This window comes from Gadus morhua, chromosome 12 (assembly GCF_902167405.1).
Source record: "Gadus morhua chromosome 12, gadMor3.0, whole genome shotgun sequence".
NCBI classification, from domain to species: Eukaryota; Metazoa; Chordata; class Actinopteri; order Gadiformes; family Gadidae; genus Gadus; species Gadus morhua.
In genome coordinates, this window is record NC_044059.1 from 16,101,728 (window position 1) to 16,124,509 (window position 22,782).

A 22,782-nucleotide genomic window follows, 5' to 3' on the forward strand; every position below is an offset into this window, starting at 1 on the left:
TCCTCTCTTCTCTACACAGGAGTCCAAACAGATCCTGCAGTACTTAACAAAGTAAGTATTAGATCTTGTATTCTGTTCCCTGTTCAGACTGCTCCGATCTATCGCATCCCCTGCTAGACTTAGAATTCCCTTTCCATAAAGAAACACATCGAATGGTTGAGTTGTGTTTAAGTTAAACTGGTACAGCATCGCATTGACATGGATGCCAGGGTTGTGAGTGTGATGGCTCATGCTATCTTCTCTCTGTCTCTCCTGTTGACAGCAAGCTGCAGTTCCACCCGCTGGCAATAGAGGTCCCTGTGCTGTTCCGCGTGCTGGAGATCCCCGAGAAACATCACCTGTGTAAGATAAAGTCCTTCAACATGGGAGATGCCAACTCTGAGGTCACCGTATACTACCAGGTAGGGTGCTGGTTAATACCTGTTAGGCTGCAAATGATACTTTGTAGGGTACCACTGACTACTACCTGGTCATGTACTGACTAATACCCCCAAGGGTGCCGTTTGTCCAGTACTGTAATGGCTTCTACCTGTTAGGATAGAGTACTCGCAGGAATTGGGATGAGAATGTAAATGGATGAATGTCTGTGTTTAATGACAGAATGTATGTATATTTTCCCTCTGTTTTAGTCTGGATTGAAGAACCTACGTGAACATACTCTGATGGAGCTGCTGGTGGTGGGTACCTCCCTCCCTTTTCTGTGTATGGAATGTGATCTCCTGAAAAAATTGAAAAGCAATGAAGTGTAATCTAATTTCATCAGTTAGTGAAAGTTGCTTATCCTTGTGACTGTGAGTCAACTGTCAAACAAGCAGTGTTGGTGACACTGACAACCCCTGACCTCTGTTTTCAGATGCACATGGAGGAGCCTTGCTTTGACTTCCTGAGGACTAAAGAGACGCTAGGGTGAGCTTTTTCTCCAGCTCCACCCATGACACCACCTCCAAATCAATCTATATGGACTACACAAAAAGACTGTGAATAATGAACAGAACACCGGAACCTTTTGACCCTACAGGTATCAGGTGTACCCCAGCTGCAGGAACACCTCTGGAGTACTTGGCTACTCGGTCACTGTTGAAACGCAGGCCACAAAGTACAGGTGAGTCGAGTCTCAGATGCTTAGCAAAACCAGGTCTGACTACATCACAATTCTCTCTCTCACTCACACAGAAACGTTTGAACTATAACCTGAAGCTTCTGTTTATGCTATATTGTATGTTGTTGCCAACAGCAAAGCAATGTGTAGTTGCGTAGTGTTGACTGCAGGGGGCACAGCAATAAAACTGTCGCCTATCCATTAAACCGCTTCCCATTTCAATTGTGGCTTTGCCAGATAAGAAAGTTCTGTTCTTCTTAAAGGTGCCATGACATGCTATTTTATGGATGCTTTAATATAGGTATTAGTGGGCCACCAACACAGTATTCAAAGACGTTCCCGAAATTCAGCCGTGGTGCAGAGTTACAGCCACTCCGAGCCAGTCGCACATTGAGCTTCTCCCAAATGTGCTGTTTTGGTGTCTTTAGCTATAATGCAAATGAGGAGGAGCGAGGCGGGTCAAGGAGGAGGGTGGGTGTGTGGCCCTGAGCAGCTTGCAGCCACGGTACCATGCGCTCTGTTTACAGTGGATGTATCGCAATGGCGAGGCACACACAGCCTTTAGCCATGTTCTGTAAGTCCTGGAGCTCTATATCTAAATAATATCATATAGCCTACATAGATATCTATATCACATAATATATATTATCAAGGCCAAAAGCTGTGTGAGCCGATATTATGAATCTCAAACGACCGCGTTGGGTTCTCTGACGTTCCAGGTTCTTCAACGTTCACATCAATGTGAAGTAGACTGAACCGCGACAAGAAGGAGAAAGGGATTGTTGCAGGGCAGCGCTTAGGCAATTCCGCCTCCTGCAGCGCCGAGGCGGTGGTCCCTCGGCAGCGGGAAGCGGGGCTCAAGCGGGAGACATTCGCCGCCAACAATCCCTTTCTCCTCCATGTCGTGGTTCATGTTCTTGAGGGAGTCAAAGCCAAAGTTCCTTTCCCCCAATTCATTCTCAACCATGGCAGAGATAACCCCCACTACGAGTCTCGTTGTAGAAATACCAGAGACGAGAGTCTGACGTGTTCAGTTTCTGGAGCTCTATATCCAAATAATATCATAGAATAGATATCTATATCATATAATACATATTATCACGGCCAAAAGCTGTGTGCGCCTCCAGACGATATTATGAATCACAAAAGACTTTGTCGGGTTCTGCGACATCTCTGGTTCTTCCACTTTCACATCAATCTGAAGTAGACTGAACCGTGCGCTGCCGGCTGCCCGCTGCCGGGCGGTGGTGCTTCGCGGCGGTAGTGCCTCGCGGCAACCGGCGACATGTCACAGTTCATGTACTTCAGGGAGTCAAAGCCAAAGTTCCTTTCCCCCAATTCCTTCTCAACCATGGCATAGAGATAACCCCCACTACAGTCTCGTTGTGGAAATACAAGAGACGTCAAAGAACCGACAAGAAACACTTGCGTTACAGCGTGTGTATTCACACACACACACAAACACAAGTGGCGCTAGCACGGTCGTGTCTCATTGGCGGAGTAGGGTCTTTCTGCGTCCTGCAAGACGGAGGCGTAACTTGTAGTGGGCGTAACTTGTAGTAGGAGGCGTAACTTGTACTAGGAGGCATAACTTGTACTGTTCTAAATCGCGGTCCACGCGAGATCTTCTCTTTTCGCGGAAAAAAAAAGCCTTGTAAATCACGGTTAACACGAGATCTTTCTCGAAGTCGGATCTTCAGATATTCATGTCGGTAAGTAAAAAGAAGTGGATTAACAAGAATTCAGACTACTTGTGGTTGTGATACTGTTTAACATTCTTTACGAAATGTTCGAACGCTTAGGCCTACTGTTTTAACGTTGGAAGAAACCCCAGCTTTCGCCACCTCGGTGAAGTTAGTTCGATGCACACGTTTGAGATGCACACTGAACAGTCACAAAATACTCTATACTGTACAGGCTAGTAGATGTTGCTTGCTTCTTTCTGCCCCGAGTTTGCACAGTGCAACAGTGATAACGTACCTGAGAAATCCATGTATTGAAGACTGGCAAATATATATAAAATGAGAGCTTGTAATGTGAACGCTTATAATATGAAGGCTTTCTCATAACTATCCTCATGTTAGTGACATTGTTCTTGTCTTGTTTCTATCAATAATATTTATTTTAATTCATTTTTTTCTATCTCATGATATTGTTTTCTATCTCGCGATCAATAACAATATGTATTCAATCAAATTATTTGAATTATTAATCTGCTGTCTAATTCTTTGAATTATTAATCTGCAGTCTTTTTGTTAAAGGTATAAAGGGATTAAGTAGGCTAAATTTAAGCAGGTTCCCCACGTTAAACTGCTATATGCATTACATGTCATTGTAAAATTGTAATAGGCTTCTTTTCTTAAATGCATATGACTCAGGGATGTCAGTTTCAAGTAAGGCTATGATTAAGCTAATCAAGAGCATATCAAGATTAAGCTAATCAAGAGCATATTTTTAAATGAGCGGGTCGGGTGCATTATTTTTATATAAGGCCTAATATTTGAAGTCCGAGTTGCGGTCATTTATGTACCCGCGCACCACTGCTACATACAGATCACTTCTGTGATTTAGAAAAGTACTAGACACGCCTCCGACTACAAGTTACGCCTCCGACTACAAGTTACGCCTCCTACCACAAGTTACGCCTCCTCCGACTACAAGTTACGCCTCCTACTACAAGTTACGCCTCCGTCTTGCAGGACGCAGACAGATACTATTGCATTGGCGGGCCAAGTCTCTGGGCGGGCCAGGCAGAGTAAGGGGAGGAGCTTACTGCATTGTGACGACATAGGAAACCACATTCCAAATCAGCGTGCTTGAGCCTCCGTATTTTTCAAAGGCGAGCAGAACACCTAGTTCTCGTTTTACACCGAACGTAAGTTTTAGCCCCTTGGGGACCATAGGCAGGCTAGGGGAACTCATATTTATGTTAGAAACCCTCATAAAGTGAGATTTTCATGCCATGGCACCTTTAAATAATCAAACATGGAAAATGTGCATTCTTTATATCATGGAATCTCAACGGGGGTGCTCGCACAACCTAGGGGGGCGCTGGGAAGGTGAGAGATTTCAAAATAGATTTTGTTTTTTTTATTTTAAACTCTCATGGTTTTCAAATATTTTTCAACAGTTCAATAACCAACAAAACACAATCTAACATGGCGGTTAGCAAGAAAAAGTGCCGCCAGTACAATGTCAATTACATCAATTATGGATTGACCTCACAATGTCCAGAAGTCAAGATGCTGGCAGTGGGCCATCAAGCACAGGGCTCTCCCAAATTTTGTTTCATAGCCCGTTTTCATCCTTCCTCTTGCTGTTGTTCAGTTCCAGCTGCTCTGAGAGTAGACTCTACGAAAAGACTGTGGCATTTCAAATACAAAATATATATTGTGCGATCTGTATCCTGAATGGTTTGATAGTTAACTGTTATTCACTTGATTATTCAGGTGATATGCATATGTTGTTCACGTGTTGTGTCCATGATAAAATTACACGTCTTGTAGCCTGCTGATGTGGTCGTTTTTTTTTCTTATCCAACCGGCCTCCTATTGCTTATAAGGGCTAAATCTGCTTACTAATAAAACAGGCTCATAGGGACATTTTCTTATAATTCCATAAGTAACCAAAACGGCACAGAAATGGGCAATTCTTTTTATTTAAGCAATATAGCACGAGTGTTATTGGGGTTGGTAATGGATATAGCCTATTTACTACTTACTTTTTACTGGGGGGGGGGGGTGGGGGGCAGAGGATCAGAGTAAGGTCAAGGGGGCTATTGCTCAAAAAAGGTTGAGAACCACTGCTTTATATCCTGGTATTACTTTCTACCACCAAACTGCTGTGACATGAATTATAGGAACATAATCGCCCAAACGTCAAAGCCCACTCTAAACAATGTATGCTTAAAAATGCTGATCCACAGCACTGACTTCGTGGAGGGTAAGATTGAGGAGTTCCTGGCGGGTTTTGGTGAAAAAATGGCGTCGCTGAGCGAGGAGGCCTTTAAGACCCAGGTGACGGCGCTGGTGAAGCTGAAGGAGTGCGAGGACTCTCATCTGGGGGAGGAGGTGGACAGACACTGGTTTGAGGTCTTCACCCAGCAGTACGTCTTCCACCGGCTGCACAAAGAGGTGGGAGATGCACACAGACACATTCCCACATTCCCAGTATGCATATATTCAATAACCTAGTCATATATAGACACGTATTCATGTATTCAACCAAAGAAAGCGCTAAGGTATAAGGGCACAGCCAGATAAACTTTTTTGACATACTTGCATTCCCACCTGATGACAGCCGCATGCAAGTTTGATCTTTTGCCATGACCTTTTTCATGCAATGTTAGCACATTGCCTGATCTTAATTTGTCAGCTCACCTTTTTCATGGGCTTCTACTATAAAACACTTGCCTCCTTGCTCCCTCTGCGTCCAGATCGAAGCCTTGAAACTCATCACCAAGGAGGAGCTGATCTCCTGGTTCAGAGAACATCACTGTGACGCCAGCAGGAAGCTCAGCGTGCATGTAAGAACCTCCTTGACTTTCTCCACTTTTTGGTTTTTATTTATAGTGTGCATATATTAATATGCGTGGTGTCAATGTCAGGTGGTGGGCTTTGGAGAAACTGAGGGCGACCTAGCACAGCCAGCCGGGTGTGGCCATCACGCCGACGCCCCCTCCATGTACGGCGAGGTTTCCCAGCTCACCTTCCTCCCTGCCACCTCGCCGCTGAAGGACACCACCACTATGATCATGGATATCCGCGCATTCACCTCCGCCCTGCCCCTGCACCCCTACCATAAGATCCTCCACTAGCTACGCCCTTTAACCACCAGCCACACCTCTCCACTCCTACAACAATATCCTCCAATAGCCACACCCCTAACTACAAAAAAAAATATTATTCATGCCCCAACTGCAAGATCCTCCACAACCCAGCCCCCTAATGACATGTTCATCGATAAGCCCTTCCCCAAGCCACAACCATCAGCCTGATTGCAATATCCTTTACTAATCATGCCCTCAAATCACACCCACAACCTATAGCTCTTCCTCAAGCCACACGCCCTAACCTCAATCCTCTGCAGCCCCTCATTTAATTGGCAACTAGGCACTTGTTTCAATAATAATAAATCAAAATCAGTAATCACAAACTACTTTCATCAAGAAGAGTGAGTCCGAAAGTGTCTGAAATCTCTCGTTCCTACATGACATCTTTTTCTATTTCATGGGCTAAATGCTCATCTCATTTTCGTCCGCTTATCCGGGGTCGGGTCGCGGGGGGAGCAGCTCAAGCAGGGGGCCCCAGACTTCCCTTTCCCGGGCCACATTGACCAACTCTGACGGGGGGATCCCGAGGCGTTCCCAGGCCAGTGTTGAGATATAATCTCTCCACCTAGTCCTGGGTCTTCCCCGAGGTCTCCTCCCCACTGGACGTGCCTGAAACACCTCCCAAGGAAGGCGCCCAGTGGGCATCCTTACCAGATGCCCGATCCACCTCAGCTGACTCCTTTCTAAGTAAAGGAGCAGCGGCTCTAATCCGAGTTCCTCACGGATGGCTGAGCTTCTCACCCTATCCCTAAGGGATACGCCAGCCACCCTTCTGAGAAAACTCATCTCGGCCGCTTGTACCCGCGATCTCGTCCTTTCGGTCATCACCCAGCCCTCATGACCATAGGTGAGGATAGGAACGAAGATCGACCGGTAGATCGAGAGCTTTGCCTTGCGGCTCAGCTCTCTTTTCGTTACAACGGTGCGGTAAAGCGAACGCAATACCGCCCCCGCTGCTCCGATTCTCCGGCCAATCTCACGCTCCATAGTACCCTCACTCGCAAACAAGACCCCGAGGTACTTGAACTCCTTCACTTGGGCTAAGGACTCATTTCCTACCCGGAGTAAGCAATCCATCGGTTTCCTGCTAAGAGTCATGGCCTCAGATTTAGCGGTGCTGATCCTCATCCCAGCCGCTTCACACACGGCCGCCAGCCGATCCAGTGAGTGCTGAAGGTCACAGGCCGATGATCCAATGAGGACCACATCATCTGCAAAAAGCAGTGACGAGATCCTCAGACCACCGAACTGCAACCCCTCCCCACCACGACTACGCCTCGATATCCTGTCCATGTATATCACAAACAGGATTGGTGACAAGGCGCAGCCCTGGCGGAGACCAGCACCCACTGAGAACAAAACTGACTGGCTGCCGAGGACGCGAACACAGCTCTCGCTTTGGGAGTACAGGGATTGGATGGCCCTGAGGATAGACCCCCTTACCCCATACTCCCGCAGCACCTCCCACAGTTTCTCCCGGGGGACCCGGTCATACGCCTTCTCCAGATCCACAAAACACATGTAGACCGGATGGGCAATACTCCCAGGCCCCCTCCAGGATCCTTGCGAGAGTGAAGAGCTGGTCCGTAGTTCCACGTCCGGGTTCGACGATCGGCCGAACCCTCCTTTCCAGCACCTTGGAGTAGACTTTACCAGGGAGGCTGAGAAGTGTGATACCCCGGTAATTGGCACACACTCTCTGGTCCCCCTTTTTGAACAGGGGAACCACCACCCCGGTTTGCCACTCCTTTGGCACTGTACCCGACTCCCACGCGATGTTGAATAGGCGTGTCAACCATGACAGCCCCTCAACACCCAGAGCCTTTAGCATTTCTGGCTGGATCTCATCAATCCCTGGGGCTTTGCCACTGCGGAGATGTTTGACTACCTCAGTGACCTCCACCAGGGAAATTGACGACGAAACACCATCAACCTCGAGCTCTGCCTCCAACATAGAGGGCGTGTTATTCGGATTCAGGAGTTCCTCAAAGTGTTCCTTCCAACGTCCGACGACCTCCTCAGTTGAGGTCAACAGAGTCCCATCCTCACTGTACACAGCTTGGATGGTTCCCCGTTTCCCCCTCCTGAGGTGCCGGATAGTCTTCCAGAAACACTTTGGTGCCGACCGAAAGTCCTTCTCCATGGCCTCTCCGAACTTCTCCCACACCCGCTGCTTAGCCTCCGACACGGCAGCAGCTGCAGCCCTTCGGGCCTGTCGGTACCCTGCAACCGAGTCAGGAGTCCTCCAGGATATCATATCCCCGAAGGCCTCCTTCTTCAATCGGACAGCTTCCCTGACCACCGGTGTCAACCACGGTGTCCGAGGGTTACCGCCCCTTGAGGAGCCTAAGACCCTGAGGCCACAGCTAGCCACCGCAGCTTCAGCAATGGAGGCTTTGAACACCGCCCACTCCGGCTCAATGCCCCCAACCTCCACAGGAATGCCAGAAAAACTCCGCTAAATGGGCTAAATGCTGCATGTTCAAATTTGTGCAGCAATGCAATTCAAGGGTTTTGCATAAGCATGTTAAGGGCTCTTACTTTGCCACCAGGTGAGTGTGATTGGCCATTACAAGTCATGCCAAGAACTTTCCCTTTAGTGACATCACAAAGGGGAGTGTCCACCCAGATGTATATTAACAGCTACATCAACCTGCCAGTTGGTAGAGTCGACTGATTAGTCTGGCAGGTACATTCAGCAATAGGGTAGGTTTTGAATAGTCTGTAATGGCTAATCAACTTCACAACTTGTGGTCAAATAGGGTCCCTTTATATTCTGGCCTCGATTCTTTCAAGGGCCAAACTTAAGAGCCATTATCGGCTGCCGACTGAAGAAATTTATACAGGTTAATGGCAGTCTGCTTGGTAAAATATGGTTTACCAGTATTTTATTTTTTGTGTTAATTGGCATAGCGTAAATGTTCTAGATTTGCAGCCTACCTCCTGAAAACTCACTTGGTAGGTTTGTTATGACATAATTTTGCGATCATAGCTGGAGAAAAATGTATAGATTTATTACAAATAAAAGCTTTGAGAATTCCTGTCTGTCCCGAGTGTTTTTTTTCCAAAACTAGCGATAAGGGTGCAAACTTATCAGGTTAATGCCGCCTGCAACACGCTCAGGGTTTCCGGGAGTTTCGGACCTTAGCTCGGAGGAAAGTCCTGTGAACACTCTGTTGGGTTGGAGAGTTTTGTGCTGAAGTAAAGTCGCGTTTACTCTCCTGGTGATAACGAGACGGCTCGCCAGTGATGATGCTCACGCTTACGCGTGTTCCCTACACCGACCGTTCATGTGCACTTGGGAAACAGCCGGTTGGGAATCTAAGAGTTCTTCATTGCAGGTATCCGATAGAAACCAGTCGGAACTAAACGGAACTTAGTAGGATCAGATTCAAGTTTGCATGCCTTTATTTCCTTGATGCCCATCACCTACTATCCTTTTGCTTTTATTTATGAGAAGCATACAGTATTGCCACTGTACGGAAGGCAACACTTCCCCTTATCTAGAGCTGGTGTACCAGTACACAACGTTTAAAACTGAGCAAAGTCATGCCAACAGACGTTACGTCAATCAATATTGAAGTATGTGGTATGATGGTTGATTCTTTTAGACGTTCATGTTCCGTCATTTTGACGCAGAAGGCTGCTCAAGATGGCGGTGTGAGTGCACGTACGCTTCGGAGCTGTTCACCTTCAGTAGTTAGTGAAAAATTGTTATTTAAAGTATAGTGTTGGAGGTATCTTAATGCAGAGTTGAGTGCATTGTGTCAACTTATTATTAAGCTTGTATCGTGCAGATTTCTCACCTCTTAACAACATGCGTGGGGGGGATAAAAAGACTTTGGCTAACAGCATCACTAGCTGGCATACCACAACTACGGCAGCATGCAGGTACTGACGGAGAATCCGCTTATGAACAACCTGCACGACTACTGCATGGCAGATGCACCTGTGAAAGAGTGTGGAGAGAATGATTTCCAAGAGGTGATACGCATCTGTCAGTCCATCCTGCCGGAGCACAAGGCCAGACTCCCCGATGTTATTGACTCAGTGCAACGCCTCGGCCAACCAATGAAATATGCCACCAAGCCTCGAGGGATAATTCTACAGTTTGGTGCCCGTATATACCGCAACGCTATCTGGAAAGCTGCTAAGAAGTCAACCTTCCTTCAAAGCAACAAGCTACGTTTTGCCGAAGACCTGTCCCCAGCAGTCAGAGAGTGAAGGATGCAGCTGTGGCCACTGGTGGCTAAAGCGCAAGAAGAAGGGAAGGCTGCTTACTAGAGTTGGCTCCTCCCAGAGACTAGTCACTACGCCATTCGTTTCAATGGGAATCGCAACGGTCTATAAGTGTACATATTTGCAATTTGAAATTCGTCCCCTGTCGTCATACCACAGATACTCTAGGGTCTATAGCATATAACCGTGTTTTCCGATTACAGTTTAATGCATTTTTCACAACCTACCAGCTCTCGTTGTGAAGACTAGTCAGTGCGCCATTCGTTTCAATAGGAATCGGGATGGTCTATACTTTCAACATAAAGTGTAGATATTTGTCGTTTGAAATTCGTCCCAGCCTTTATACCACAGATACCCTAGGTCAATAGCATATAACCGCGTTGTCTGATTCCAGTTTAATGCATTTTTCATAATTTACCAGCTCTCGTTTTGAGACTAGTCACTACGCCATTCGTTTCAATGGGAATCGCAACGGTCTATAAGTGTGCATATTTGCAATTTGAAATTCATCCCAGCCTTTATACCACAGATACTCTAGGGTCTATAGCATATAACCGCGTTGTCCGATTACAGTTTAATGCATTTTTCACAACCTACCAGCTCTCGTTGTGAAGACTAGTCACTGCACCATTCGTTTTCAATGGGAATCGCGACGGTCCATACTTTCAACATTTACAGATTTGTAATTTGAAATTTGTCCCAGCCTTTAAACCACAGATACTCTAGGGTCTATAGCATATAACTGCGTTTTCTGATTACAGTCTAATGCATTTTTCACAATTAAGCAGCTCTCGTTTTGAAGGCAGTGTTAATTTTGGCAGCTAGATTTAGTCTTGGGCTGCACATGGTTCTGTTAATGAGAGCCATAAACACCCAGGATCCCCACCATCATTGCTAAATCAAGTCTATTATCTTGCTGATATGTTAAACATCCAATAATCAACTACACCCCCATCCTGCTGCGTTTGGTTGAAGTTGTAATGTTGACGTTTGAGAATGAGAACGAGGGAGGCGCTGAGTCTGAGAACTGTGCATTCCATGATTCGATTCACCGCTACCGGAAACTCGACTGAACGAACGAACGACGAGGAGCTGAGTCTGACTGACTCAGAGAACCGTGCATGATTCAATTCACTGCTACCGGAAACTCGACTGAACGAACGAACGATGATTCGCGAACGACTCCTCTTGGCGAACTGAATCACGGAAACGAATCACTAAGTCCAACCCTACTGCTTACTTCGTTGGAGGTCGAGCCTTTGCCAACGGGACTGAACTGTTTCCAGCTGAAAATGGTAAACGCCACACCTGTCAACCTGCCTTAAGCCGAGTTAAGCTATAATAACCAAAGTGCTTTTCATTCGCTGTCTTTCTGTTCTGAGAAACACTTTATTATTATTTATTTATTTAATGGGCTGATAGGCACATTAATGACACTCAAATGAATATGTTTATGTAACCCAAATGTCCCGCTGCCTCTCTATGACCCTTGGACTCTGCGTTGTGTTCGATTGTTTGTGTGATGGGTAGAAAAGGACCACGGGACACAGTTGTTCGGGACTGTGGCAGACGCTTGGCAAGTCATTCCCCAACAGTGGAAATACTTCAATAGTCGTCTTGGAACTTGGAACCTTAGAACCATTAGGGTCAAACATGGAACAAGAATTAGAAAATACTCTTTGACCCAACAAAATGTAAAAATAAATACATGCAACCATTAACTATATAATTAAATAAACATTCTCTTTCAAAGAAAAGAAGAAAAGGACGAAAACATTAAATTAAGGAGTAAACGCAAACACACACATCACATATAACACTGAACAGGTAAACGCACATCCTATGCAACATATTGACCCAACAAACTGAACGGATGGGTGGTTTAAACTTATATTTAAAACATAGATTGTGCAAGATAACTAAAACACTGCTCACCTTGGAACCATTAGAGTCAAACATGAAACTAGATCGCGCACACACGAACTACGTTGGCCCACAAGGGACACAATATTCAGATCGCGGTAAACGGCGCCACATGGTGGCCTGTCTAATTAACAACCTTACATCTACCCCTTCTTTACTTGATGGCACCCCAGTCATCAGGATAAGCAAAACAGAACACTGATTGCTATGCACAGAACAGTCAGTTAAACAGCAGTCAGTGAAAACAAACAAAAACCGTGATGACTATGTGTCCTATATTGAGAATGTGTGTGCACCAAGGGCCCTCTCGGGATATGGCTTCATTGTTTTACGTAAGCCCTGCTGCTCTTCTTGCCTTGGCCCTTTGCCACAACTCCCATCCTCTTTCTCTCTTTCTCCGGCCGTCCTCTGACATCAAGATTTGTGACTCGCAAGATAACTTTTTCGGGGGACTTCGGGTCCTCTGTGGGTTTCTCCTAGCACTTGTCTTTTCCTCCTCTCCTTGATCCATTTGTCCATCAACCAAATCCTCTTCCTCCATTACTGTGTGTCCATCCACCTGCCCGTCTGTTGTCCAAGGTAGAACGGTCTCCACAACTTCCTCTGTATTGTACATCTCCTCATCCTCTGCTGTATCCGACTCAACCTCCTCTCCTGTCACTTCACCAGCCTGTTCCACTGGAAGGAACATACACTGTGTAAGGAGGTTGCGGTGTAGCACTCTCTCCCTTTCACCATCTTCTGATCGCACCACATACACAGGCGTGCTGGGCTGTTTCTTCACCACAATGTATCGACGTGACTCCCATTTGTCACAGAGTTTCTGCCGGCCCTCCACATGACAAACTTTCGCATTCCGAGAAGTCTGATTAGCCTGGGCGTAGGCCTGTGAGAGACTGTCATGCAGAGTTTGCACATACTCACTGTATTCGCATGGCTCATTGGGTGTAGAAAGCCCGAAGACCAGGTCGACTGGGAGCCTGGGATGTCTACCGAACATCAGGTAGTATGGTGTGTACCCAGTGGAATCGTGTTGTGTGCAGTTATAGGCATGTGTCATTGCGTCGACATGCTCATGACAGCGGGGCTTTAAGAGAGGCTCCAACGTCCCCAGCATGTTCATGAGGGTACGATTGAACCTTTCAGTGGTCCCATTGCCCTGGGGGTGGTAGGGGGTTGTATGAGTCTTAGTGATGCCAGTACACTTGCACAGCTCCTTAACAATAGCACTTTCAAAGTTGCGCCCTTGGTCTGCATGAAGCTTTTGGGGGAAACCAAACCGGCAGAAGAAGTTTCTCCACAGAACTTTAGCCACTGTGCAGGCCTTTTGGTATTTTGTCAGGTAGGCCTGTGCATAGCGGGAAAAGTGGTCTGTAACCACAAGAACATTTTCAATGCCACCCTTCGACTTCTCCAGGCACAAAAAAGTCCACACACACAAGCTCCATGGGGGCACTGCTGTGGATACTGACCAGGGGAGCCCTGAGGCCTGCAGTTGGAGTCTTCCTGAGACAGCACCATTCACACTGCTCACACCAAGCCTTGATGTCCTGGAACATTCTTGGCCAGTATAATCTCTCTCCCATCATCTGCAACTTCCTCTCAAATCCTAGATGCCCTGAGTCATCGTGGAGAGCAGTCTTGACCATTGCATGTAGCTTCTCTGGCAACACCAACTGCTCCACTACTCCCCTTTGGCCGTCTTGGATGCGGCGGTACATGATACCGTCCCTTATCACCAATCTCCTCCACTCTTAGAAGGCACACTTGCCCACCACCACTTAATCTCTCGCTGCTGTTTGGTTTCTGGTTTAAAGATTTAAAGTGCAAGACAGGGCCAAAGACAGGGTCCTCCTTCTGCCCCACACGGATCTCCTGTTTTGTCATGGCAGGCAGTGATTCTGTCCCCACCTCTTTATAGGGCTCACTAGACGTTGGCCGTTGAGGGTTTGGTGGTTGAGTGTCTTCAGTGGTCTTTCCAGGGGAGCCGCCTGGTTCTTGGGTGGGCAGTGCCTCTACGCGCTCATTCTCACTGGTAGTTACCCGCTGAGGACAGGTTCGTAGGACCTGCGTGACCTCCTGGCTGGACATACGGGAGAGAGCATCAGCATTTGCGTTACTCCGTCCCCATCGATACTGAATGTCAAAGTCGAACGCAGGAAGCCGAGACACCCACCGCTGGCCTGTTGCATCCAGCTTTGCAAAGGACATCACATATTTGAGTGGGTTGTTGTCCGTTTGGACAGAGAATGGAGGCACATATAGATGGTCATAAAACTTGTCACGGCCCACTTCAGATCAAGAAACTCTAGTTTATGCGCAGGATACCTTGACTCATCTGGGCTCAAGCCTCTGCTCGCATAGGCTACGACTAGGGATGTCCTGATCCCCGGATCGGATCGGGCCCGATACTGGGTTTTTAAGGTAAATCGGGATCGGCCGATCTCATTCAATTTCATGGCCGATACATATTTTTTATCTATACATATTTTTTATGTATATATATATTAGTGGTGGGCCGTTATCGGCGTTAATGGCTGCGTTAACGCAAAACTTTTATCGGGCGATAAAAAAAATATCGCCGTTAATCTATTTTCAAACACTTCCTTTTTTCGGACCCATCACGTGACTGAACTAACCAATCAGAAGCTAGAATTTAGACTGAGGTAAACGTGAGGGTATCAGAGAGGCAGATTCAACAGAATATCCTGACTGTGTTAAATATGTAAACATGTAAACATGTAATTAATAATTGTGTGACATAAATATGTAAATGATTAACTGACTAAACATTGTAAGTACATTTCTAGCAAATTAACTCCAATATCAATTATATAAATTTATTCTACAACTTTCAAATATTTAACTTCTAAACCTTCGTTATTATGGATTATTACACGGCTCTTCTCAATGCTGGCTGAACAAACCATCCCAAGCTCAGAGAATCCTCTACACTACTGGCGGGCACATGCTACACAGCGACCCGCACTGGCTGATACAGCCACAAAGTTTCTTTGTGCACCTTGTACATCGGTGGACAGTGAGAGACTGTTTAGTGCAGTGTCGAATGTCTTTGATGAGAAAAGGAACCGGTTGTCAGCCGAGATAGTGCAGATGTTGGTTTTCATTAAAAAAAAACCTGCACTACACTGAAGATGTCAGTGCAGTAGATTAAAATGGAGGTAATAAGGAGCTCTATTACACTATTATTACACACCCACATTGTAACAAATAATAAGCTTACTTGAAAAAAGGGTTGAAACTTGTTGCCTCAAATAAGTTAAGTAACCAAAACTTTACTTTATGTTATGTTTATTTTATGGTTACAAGTAATGCTTATGTTATGTTATGTTAACGTGAGAGAATAAAAGCTATTGAGCACAGCTTGGATGCCTGTCTATTTCTTAACGTACAGGAAATTAAATGTTGTTTGCCAACACAAAAAGTGATATCGGAAATCGGTATCGGAAAACCAGTATCGGGAAATATCGGGATTGGATTGGGAGCAATATGAAAACATCGGAATCGGATCGGGAGCTAAAAAATGAGATCGGGACATCTCTAGCTACGACCGTCTCGGTTCCACCCTGGAATTGAGCCAAGACCGCACCAAGCCCCTCTCCCGATGCATCAGTCTGAAGCACAAAAGGCTGGCTGTAACCTGGATAGGCCAGCACTGGAGCAGTTGTCAACTTTTGTCTTAGGGACTGAAAGGCTTTTTCACACTCTGTAGTCCACAAAAAGGGGGGTTCAGGACCCAATCTCTTCTTTCCCCTTATTTTCTTTCTGGGATCACCAGATGTGAGGCGGTATAAAGGAGCAGCTATACTTGAGTAGCCTTCAACGTACCGCCTGTAATATCCAGCGAACCCCAAGAACTGCAGTACTTCCTTCCGATTAGTGGGCCTCTCCCAGTCCTTTACCCTGCTGATCTTCTCTGGGTTTGCACCTCTTTCCTCACAAGATGGCACTTGGAGGGCTTCAACTTCAAGCCATGTTCCTGAAGCCTGGCGAAAACTAGCTGCAATCTCTCCAGGTGTTCTTCAAAAGTTTTGGAGAAAATTATGAGGTCGTCGAGATAGATCAGAAGGTGGGTGAAGTTCAAATCCCCAAAGCAGCAGGTCATGAGTCTCTGGAAGGTGGACGGAGCATTCTGCAGCCCAAAGGGCTTTCTGTTGGCCTCAAACAGCCCCATGGGAGTGCTGAATGCTGTCTTGTGCTTGTCATGCTCTGCCACCTCCACCTGCCAGTAACCAGATGTGAGGTCAAGTGTGGAGAGGTACTTTGCTTGGCCCAGAGCTTCCAGAGCCTCCTCTATTCTGGGCAAGGGGAATGCATATCTCGTGCTGTAGGAGTTTAGCTTCCTGTAGTCTACGCACAACCTTAGTGACCCATCTTTCTTAGTGACAGTCACTACTGGGGAGGCACGTGGACTCTTACTAGGCCTGATGACTCCTGTTACCTCCATCTCCGTCAACAGTTTCCTCACATCTTGCCACTGTGCAGGCGGAATCTTGCGGTACGGCAGTCAAAAAGGCTTAGGGTCAACCAGGGGTATGTCATGTTGCACTGTTTTTGTGTGGCCATAGTCCAGGGGATGCTGGGAGAAAACACCTACATTCCTCTCCACTAGCTGGTTAAGGAGGGAGCGCTGGTGTTCACTTTCGACCGCTGCTTCACTTACGTCCACCTTACAATTTGCAACTACTTGGTCCAGACTCAGGCATGCCTCCTTACTACGATTGCTGTGACAGCTACTCTGCTTGTCGTCTGAAAATTCCACAACATGGTCCCCCAGGAATGCATTGGCCAGATGTGTGTGTGGCCTTATCACAAAAGCATGCTGGGACAGGTTCATCAGCCTGACGGGGGCACAGCCTCTCTTTACATCAGCATAGACTTTAGCAACCAGGAGATTCTGGGGAAGCTGTAGGGAGGAGTTGCCTTCAATCAGGGCAGTATACGTCTTTCGCCGTGGACCAGCTTTTATCTCACACCTTAAGTCTCTTTCTTTCCCTGCAGGAATCCGTATCTTACGGCCAGTATACACAGCAGGGCCCACCATGTCATCCGCTGCACCATAGTCAGTGCTGTCAATCTCCAGTATAGCGGTGTACCACTCTGCTTGGTTTTCCTTAGCCCTATGAAGAAACTGCTGGCCGTAGGCTGCTCTGAGGTGCCTCCTGGAGGCACGGATGATATTTGTTCCCATGAGCAAAGGAACAGAGGAGCGGTACTCAGAATCAGGGACAACAAAGGCAGGCACAGTCTTGAACTCTTTCCCCAGTGCTTTTTTTTTCAAATTAATGTGCAGGACACCATAGTAGGGCACACTCTGACCTGCTGCACCCTCTATGGGTATTTTACAAGGCTGCAGCTTTTGGTTCTTAAGGATTGGGTGGTTGCACCAATATCCATGAATAATACTGGTTATCTGAAAGCCAGAGTCAATGAGAGCTTTGCACTTCATCCCATTGACCTCTACCTCCCCCTCGTTCCTAGGACCCACCAATGGGGTGTCATCACCGACAGTTTCCTTACTCTGCTGTGGGGGTCTTGCTGCTCGCCCATGGTTTCCCCTGCGACCACAGGCTCTAGGCATTTAAATGCTGAGCTGAATTTGGTGTGTTCTCCACTGCAAGTGTCACAGGCTGTTGTTGGCGAGTCCAGGATAGATTTGGATCAGGGAGCACCGCTCTGCAGACACGGGCTGTATGACCTTGCTTCCCACACCTGTAGCATGCAAAACTTGAGTTCTGGTTTGCAGTGCCAGCAGGTGCCTGGACTCTTAATTGGGGAACAGTGGGTGGGGCTTCAATTTTTGATTCCAGGCGAGACAGCTTGGCCATCTGCTCCTCTTGGTTAGCAGCCAATCTCTTGACCATCTCTGTCAACTCTGACCATCTCTGTCAACTCTGACCACACAGGTGCATGTTACACCTCTGGTGTAACATGCACCTGTGCATATGTTTTCTCTGCCTTATGTTGCGACTGGAACTTTTTAGTCTCTTTTGCTAGGTTCCTGAGCTCATCTTGTAGCTCTCGGAAACTCCAAAGCCTGGGCTTCATCGGTGCGATCCTTACATAGACCTCCTCATCATTAAGCCCTCTTAAAAACTGTCGGGGGAGTTTACTATCGCGGTCTGGGAAAGGTCTCCCCCCTATTTGACATTCTTCCACAGCCCGCAGCTTTGCCTCCAGTACAATAGCATAAGAGCAGGGTGACTCTCCTGTCCTCTGGCTACGCTCGTAGAAGTCAGCTAGTGGATCTATGGAGCTGTGTGAGTCCCCATACTCAGCCTTCATTTCCATAAATGCTTTCTCAGGGGTTTGGTTGTTGGGATGTAGATTCAGAACCAACTTCCTGGCCTCACCACTCAGGTGTTGCACAACAGTAGAGAAGCGAAGGTGCATGGGGAGCTCAACTGCCTCCAGGAGATACTGCATGTCACGGACCCAGTCCTCTACCAGAATATTGCTGTCTGCATTACCAGTGAAGAATTGGACATTTTTCACCTGAGTTTGCATGAAACCACCATAGGCAGCCGGTGGAAGGCCCGGGTTGGTGAGAGCTCTGCTAGGTGGTCTTTGTAGTGGCTCAGAAAGACTGGGGTGCATATGTGGGATGGATGATGGATGAAAGGGTGTGGGCTGGGGGAAGACATTGGGATACATGCCGGCTTGAGGGTATGATGCAGATGTCGGTAGATAGGCTGGGGCAGGGGCATGGGTAGGAGCTGTGTGGTCAAAAGCCGCATAAATTACATCCAGTGTAATATGAACTGTAGATTGTGACATATGCATTTGGGGGTTAGGTCCATAATCTGGCCGTTGGAGGGTCTGCCCAGCAGCATGGGGATTACTCGTAATGTTCATTACTTTGGGTGGTTGAAAGCTTGGCACGGGTACTTGGGGTGCTGGGGTGGGATATGCCTAACTGGTGTAGGCCAGGGAGTTAGGCTGAACAGTATGGATTGGATAAGGGGGGGTAATTGGAGGATTAGTGGGCTGCTGTTGTGGTAGAAATTAATGATTATATTCTATGGTAAACCATGATTATTATTAGGCCTATATATCTAAAGGTAGAAAACATTTAAAGCGCCTCTGGATTCTGGTCCAGGGCTTGACACGGTGCCAGGGAGTCTGGGATCAGAGCTAAGTTGGAGCTCCCCACAGGAGCAGGAAGCTACGTACAATGCGTGCTGACCTCTGCCTGGTGTTCTAGATTATCTTGTTGAACATTTAGTTAGAAGAATTTATTATTGATTGTGGGCGGACACCTCAAACAAGAAACTGCTTTGTGTGTGTGAATAAAGAGGAAGCCGAGATCTGTTGACCACCAGTGCTTTGCAAACCAATCAGCCTTGTTGTTGTCTTTTTTAACGATAAAGTATTTTTGTCATACTTGCTCCGGACCCCTCGATTTCTTTTCCTCTCTTAAGTTAGTCGAAGTGTTTATATCTCGGTATTCCACCACAAATTGGCGTCATGAACAGAATCGAGTAGAGACTCGCCAGCTGCTGGGCCGGAGGACGGGACGTGAGCGGATCATACGACCAGAGCTCATTAAAAGGGTAAGTTGTCTTGCCATATATAGGATAGAGTCGTTTGATCTGTTCTTGCCCCGTCTGAAAGCTGAGCAGCAGGTAAAGTGTCTCTTCGATCCAACAAATTAAAATTATCGATAGAGAGTGACGTGTGTCCCGTTAGGACTCACTATGTTGATGCACCTAGCCGTTCCAGAATCATGCTGTGACACCATGCTGTCAACAAGGTCACCATATATATAGGTGTGCCTCATATATCTTATGATAAAGTGAATTGTTTGCTTTATAATTTCTTGGGTACCTCATATATCTTATGATAAAGTGAATTGTTTGCTTTATCATTTCTTGTGATAAAGTAAATTGCTTACTTTATAAATTCTTGTGTGCCTTATATTTTATGAGAAAGTAGAGTGCCTACTTTAGATATTCTTATGCGTTAAAATTGTGTGCCTTAAAATGTCTTATCATAGAGCCAACTAGTTACATTATATACCCTTTTTATGAAGTAAATTGAATGCTTAAACATATCTCCTTGAGGAGAAACATTGGAGGAATACAAAGAACATGTGTCCCTTTAGACCCCATGATGTATGAACACTCGGCACGTGATAACATGTGCATGACTTCAAGCTTCTTGTGTTGCCCCTCGGGCAAAATAAGGGAAACTCGGGAACGTTTATTAAAGGATCTTTTGTTATCAGAAGAGTAAAGCAGGGAGATCTTCAGAGAGAGCTCAGTCTGTCTTTTTTGGGTGTTCTGCTGTTGAAGTGGTGTCGTGTGCTCTGCTCTGCCCTGCTCTTCTGCTTCCAAAAAACTGCGGCCTTCATAGCAATAGATTTTTATCTTAAGGACTCTGACACCGTAGCGCTCGGTTCAGACTCTTTTTTTCTTTCTAGTTTAGTTTTAGAAATCCAAACCCCGAGCTTCTCTTGGGAAAACGTTGGTACTTGTAATAGGCTTAGTCTTAAGCGTGATTAAAATAAAGGCAACTCTCGGGGTCATGCGGTGTACTTAGGCACGAGAGTTGCGTCAACGTTAAAACCTGGGCTCCAATCGGGAAAAATTGGTAGTTTAGTCCTAAAACACCTTCCTCGGGCCCCTCTCGAGATTCGTTGGTGGCTTTAGTAGGTTTAGTCCTAAAACCATCTTCCTTGAGCTCCTCTCGAGAATCGTTGGTGGCCTTAGTAGGTTTAGTCCTAAAACATCTTCCTTGAGCTCCTCTCGAGATTCGTTGGTGGCTTTAGTAGATTTAGTCCAGTCCATGTAGCCGAGGTCCCAGTGGGACTCAGAGAGAGAGCAGTAAGTATGTACAAGGTAGAAGCACAAGCAGCATATGAGTTCATAGCACATAAACAGCAATATAACTTGCATTGGAACAGTGAAGACCATGTGGTAGTGCAATCCATGTAGCTGGAGTCCCAGTGGGGTTCAGAGAAAGAATTGGTGATGGTGTAAGGGAGGGAAGTATCTCAACCTCATAATGTATAAATAAATAAATACCAGATAAGTATGTACAAGGTAGAAGCACAAGCAGCACATGAGGTCATAGCACATAAACAGCAATATAACCTGCGTTGGAAGTTGAAGACCATGCGGCGGTGCATTCCATGTAGCAGAGGTCCCAGTGGGACTCAGAAGGAGAGCAGGCAATGGTGGTAGGGAGGGAAGGAGAGCCGAGGAGACTGTAGGAGGCACTGGCAGGTTAGGACAGTCAACAATTAACGACACGGGCCATCATCAGACGTCCCCCCGGTGGTCCCCTACCCACCCCAACGTTCAAACCAAGGGGTTGCCAGGTCCCCAGCCTGTCAATCCAAAGCCTCTCAGCTCTGCGCCGTTGAGCAGCAGACCAGAAAGGGTTGGCTTCGAGCACCGACGCGGAAAGGGCCAGCCATCCGTGCTCCACAAAATGCGCAACCAAAGGAAGGTGAGTGTCCTTTTTGCGTTTGATGTTGTGTTTGTCTTGGTGGAAACGGACACGTATGGTGTTTCCCGTTTCCCTCACATATTGGAGATCGCATGCGAGGCAACGGATGAGGTACACACAATTTTTGGTGTTAATGTCCGAGTGCCGGTCAGTGGGAAAGACATCTCCATTATTTTTGTTGTGGGCCCACGGAACGAAATTATAAAAATAGGAGCGTCTGTCAACTTTAGGCTCCACCAGGGGCCGTAGTTTGGCCCTAATTAGAAGATCACTTATATTTTTGTTCCTACGGTAGGCCGCAATAATATTATAACCAGGAAGGTAGGTGGTGGAGTCCAGAAGACACTGGAAATTATTTCTGACACATCGGGTCAGGTGAGAGGAGGAGGTGGAGTAGGTCGTTACCAAGGGGATGCGCTGTCCCTCAACGGGTGGACGCACTAATTTAAACTCCTTAAGGGAGAGACGGCGGGCCGAGCGCGAGTACCCCCTAAGAGAAAGGGCTTGAAATAGAATTTTGACAGCCGCCCAGAAGTCAGAAGTTCTGGAGCAGATGCGTTGAAACCGTAAGAGTTGCGACTTAAGGAGTCCAGCGAATGTGTGTTTGGGATGGAAGCTGTTCGCATGCAAGAGCGCATGCGTGTCAGTGGGTTTAAAGTAGACCTTGACGTCTAGAGTGAGGGACATCGCGAAGTCAGGACCTTTAAACGTGGTGGTGTCCAGGAAATCGACCGAGGAGAGGTGTTGACATGATTTAAGTGTGATAGATGGATCGTGTGTGTTGAGGATTTTTAAGAAAAGTTGGAATTCCGATTCTGAGTGTTGCCAAACGCCCCAGATGTCGTCTAAATAGCGCATGTAGGAGAGAGGCAGACCCGGCGCCAGAGCAAATCTATACAGGGGGCACGTCGATTTTGTGGGAGGGCCCGCATCAATATTATGACAGACAGGTGTAGCCTACAAAAAACTCAATTGCGACAGTCCACAGCAGCATGCATGGCCAACAGCATTAACGCACGCCGCTGGCAAATAATACACATTAACACACACAAACAGCCAAATATAAATCACATTTGCATTGTGTGCGCAAATAAACAAACATACAAAACATTCGCAACATTGAATCATGTGCTCGGCAAAAACATTGTCGCATGTGAACAGACTTCGTCTCTTTTCACCAGAATTTGTAGGAAATGAGCGACAAAAACCAAAACAA

At 46.7% G+C, this 22,782-nt stretch overlaps 1 protein-coding gene across 1 annotated transcript in view; it reads left to right on the forward strand.

The window, feature by feature from the left end:
- Positions 1-6,256, forward strand: part of nrd1b (nardilysin b (N-arginine dibasic convertase)) — a 72,495-nt gene extending 66,239 nt beyond the window's left edge. The window contains exons 24-31 of the mRNA XM_030371859.1: positions 20-51; positions 263-401; positions 630-677; positions 854-906; positions 1,019-1,102; positions 5,025-5,232; positions 5,535-5,624; positions 5,706-6,256. Of these exons, the coding sequence (XP_030227719.1) occupies positions 20-51; positions 263-401; positions 630-677; positions 854-906; positions 1,019-1,102; positions 5,025-5,232; positions 5,535-5,624; positions 5,706-5,915 (864 nt within the window). The 3' untranslated portion in view covers positions 5,916-6,256. The remainder of the gene's footprint in view (positions 1-19; positions 52-262; positions 402-629; positions 678-853; positions 907-1,018; positions 1,103-5,024; positions 5,233-5,534; positions 5,625-5,705) is intronic.
- Positions 6,257-22,782: the final 16,526 nt, after the last annotated feature.